This window comes from Poecilia latipinna, unplaced genomic scaffold (genome assembly GCF_001443285.1).
Source record: "Poecilia latipinna isolate Pla-1442-1.1 unplaced genomic scaffold, P_latipinna-1.0 Scaffold291, whole genome shotgun sequence".
NCBI classification, from domain to species: Eukaryota; Metazoa; Chordata; class Actinopteri; order Cyprinodontiformes; family Poeciliidae; genus Poecilia; species Poecilia latipinna.
In genome coordinates, this window is record NW_015112907.1 from 490,698 (window position 1) to 493,682 (window position 2,985).

General features: G+C 39.6%; 1 protein-coding gene across 1 annotated transcript in view; it reads right to left on the reverse strand.

The window, feature by feature from the left end:
- alpi.1 (alkaline phosphatase, intestinal, tandem duplicate 1) overlaps nt 1-1,758 on the reverse strand; it is a 16,052-nt gene extending 14,294 nt beyond the window's left edge. The window contains exons 1-2 of the mRNA XM_015034231.1: nt 1,586-1,758; nt 937-1,062 (exon numbers count right to left, since the gene is read on the reverse strand). Coding sequence (XP_014889717.1) covers nt 937-1,062; nt 1,586-1,679 — 220 coding nt within the window. The 5' untranslated portion in view covers nt 1,680-1,758. The remainder of the gene's footprint in view (nt 1-936; nt 1,063-1,585) is intronic.
- Between the last annotated feature and the right edge of the window lie 1,227 nt (nt 1,759-2,985).

The following is a 2,985-nucleotide window of genomic DNA, read 5'->3' on the forward strand; positions in this document are numbered from 1 at the left end:
TTTTTTTTTTTTTTTAAATCACTTCCATCTGGAAAAAAAAAACTAGCCTCAAGTCATGATGCTGCCACCACCAAACTTCACTGTGGACGTTGTGTGCTTTTAGTGATGTTCTACATTATGCTTACGTCAAACTTACCTTTTGGAATTGTGTCCAAAGGTTAAAATTTGGTTTTGTCAGGCCATAACATGTTCAACAACTGATTATTTTATTTGAAATTCCATATTTCTGTATGGAGCTCTACTCCTAATTTCAGGCTTGAAGGATACTTGACAAAACATCCAGTTTTTGTAATGCCCCTGTAGTACTATATTATCTCCAGCTATTGAGAAAATCTTCATTTTGCCATGGTACAAAAACATTTCATTATTTTTTGTGTTTGTTTGTTTTTTGCACCCTTCTTCTGATTGATACCTTAGCACAATTAGATATTTTGACCTAATTTTTCATTTTAAAAAACAGTGTGTATACTTTTAAGAGCCCACTTAATGATTTAAAACAGTGGGCAAAGTAATGGAACTGTGTTAGTTGCATTACCTTGTGACATTACTTGCCTGTTCTTTGAAAACTGAGGAAGGCTTTTGCTTTGCTCCAATTTCAAAATAATTTGTAGTCATCATGAGAAAAAGCCATTATTGTCTTATCCCACTGTCTTGAGAAATGTCAAGTTTTATTACCTTCAGGCTACGACAAAATTTAATTATCAGGCTTCCAGTGGTGGTCAGAACTATTTATTTGTAAGATGCATCCTTCAATAACTAACCAGTAACCTATGATGACACTGGTGTTCTCATCAACCCATTAACATATAAGCATTTTGACATTAATGAGTTTTAAACATTTGACATGAAATGATTTTCTTGGCTTTGAACAGTATAAAAACTTAGTTCAGATATCATAAATAAAGTAGTTTTGCACAAAAAAAAACATTTACCTACCATCACCAAGAAATAGAATAATGTTTTTAGCCCGGTGTTGTCGAGGATGGAGCTTCAGTGCAGCATCCAGTGTTGCCTTTGCTTTTGAGTCCCAGTAGGAAGGGTCCTTCTCAAGTTCATGAAAGCCTGTTCAAAAATAGAAACATTTTTAGAGGTTAAGAAATATAAAAAGGAGTGCAAGGGCAGCATATGTGCATAAACATTTATTTGAGACATTTTCTGACAGGTTGATGTTTACTTTGCCCTAAGACAAACAAGAACAGGGTTTACACAGGGAATTAGCATAAACTGCCAACACAGTTAAAATTCTGTCCATTCATTCTCACTAAGAAGCTTCAAGTCAGTGAAGTTAAAAAAAAAAAAGAACATTCACCCAGAAAATCTTTAGAACAACGGAAAGTCAAACAGAAGGTCCAACACTTTACATAAACAGACCGGCACAGGCAAAAAATATCCTCACTCAAGGCTTTGTTCATCTGCAGAGACTTTCCATGACACCCACACACCTGAGCCGTGACCATGCCTTCATGCAGTTCTCAACAACACGTCTGCCGTCACAAACCCACACTTTCCAGCTTGTGGTTACCTGTTTGTATTCTCTAGTCTGCCCGCAAACACTACCAATATCCTGACCCTGTCATCTTCTCACCTTGGCTGTCCATAGCGGCCAGGCCTACAGGCATCATGATGAGGCCCAAAAGTATAACCTGAAAATTGTTGGACCCGCAAAGTTCCATCAGCATCCCTAATCCAACCTGGAGACTGAGGAGGAAGAAGAAACAAGACCAAAAGGCAGAGACTGTGTGTGGCTGGTGAGACCTCCGGTCCTCCTTTATAAAGCCCCGCTGGGGTGTGTAACAAGGAAGGGCCTTCGCCAGCTCATAGGCTCAGAGCCATGAAAAAAGGGAGGAGGGGGTGAAATCTAAGAGAAGGAGGAAGAGACAGAGGAGAGACAGAAAGAGAATTTGAAAAGTTAGGACCACACAAGATTTGTGTGGCATTTAAGACCCTCAGCTCACACTGATTTCCAGAAATGCCCGAACTCTGGTTTACTATTTTTGAGCACTGAATTAATTGTGGTTTTCCTACCTTCTCTGGTTTCTTGCTCTATGCACGATAGAGATCTGAATTAACTTCTGATGTGGTAAAAGTCCAAATATTCTAGCGTTCAGTAATCTACCTAACTGTAAAAGAAAAATTGGGCACCCAGTTTATGTTGGCATCCAGCGAGATATAAATCCTAGCTGGGCTCTTTCCATTACTTGCTAGTCCCCATGAAAAGCAGTCTAAGGGAAGAAAGAGGGGAATTGTCCAAGCTATTCTGGAGAATATCACAATGTGCTCTGCTTTTAAGTCAGTCGGTCAGGTTTCCATTTCTCCCCCTCTTTGAATTCTTCTGCAGCGTACGAGACCCCAATATTTTCCTCTTTCTAACTCATCTTGGCAGTTTTTTTCTGTGGCAAGTGAAGCATTTTTCTTCTGTGAGGTAGTGGAGCTGACTTGCAAAAACAAAAACATCTTCAGAAGTGAATTTATGAAATGAGGTGAGGTGGGCCAAGCTTGTTTCACACAGTGATGGGGAATCAAATTCCCGGTGAACGCCTTTTTGCCTCGCGAACCCACAAGACTCAATCGTTGTTACGTTTCAGAGCTCCAGAGGATCTTTGCTTTTCTCCAGTCAGTCATGTATTGCCAGCAGGAGTTTCAAGTCAGTCACATGTATCTAATCAAGGCTGCAATAAAATCATACAAGGGATCGGGCTGAAGAAACCACGTGATGTTGCCCACAGCAGATGAACTGAAAATACCAGCAGGCGTGTGCAAAAACCGGAAAACCTGCGCAGGCATGTTTGTCTGTTCATTTTGTTGTACAACTCTGCTGTTGAGTGGGAATATAGACCGTTTTGTCAGATTCATTTTCATGTATGACAAGTGTAAATACCTGGCGGCTGTTTCTCATCTCAGTAACAAAAGCCATTGTCATGCCTTTGTTTGAGGAATACAGTTGAAAACAAATATTTACATAGAATTTTTAAATAACAGCATTTT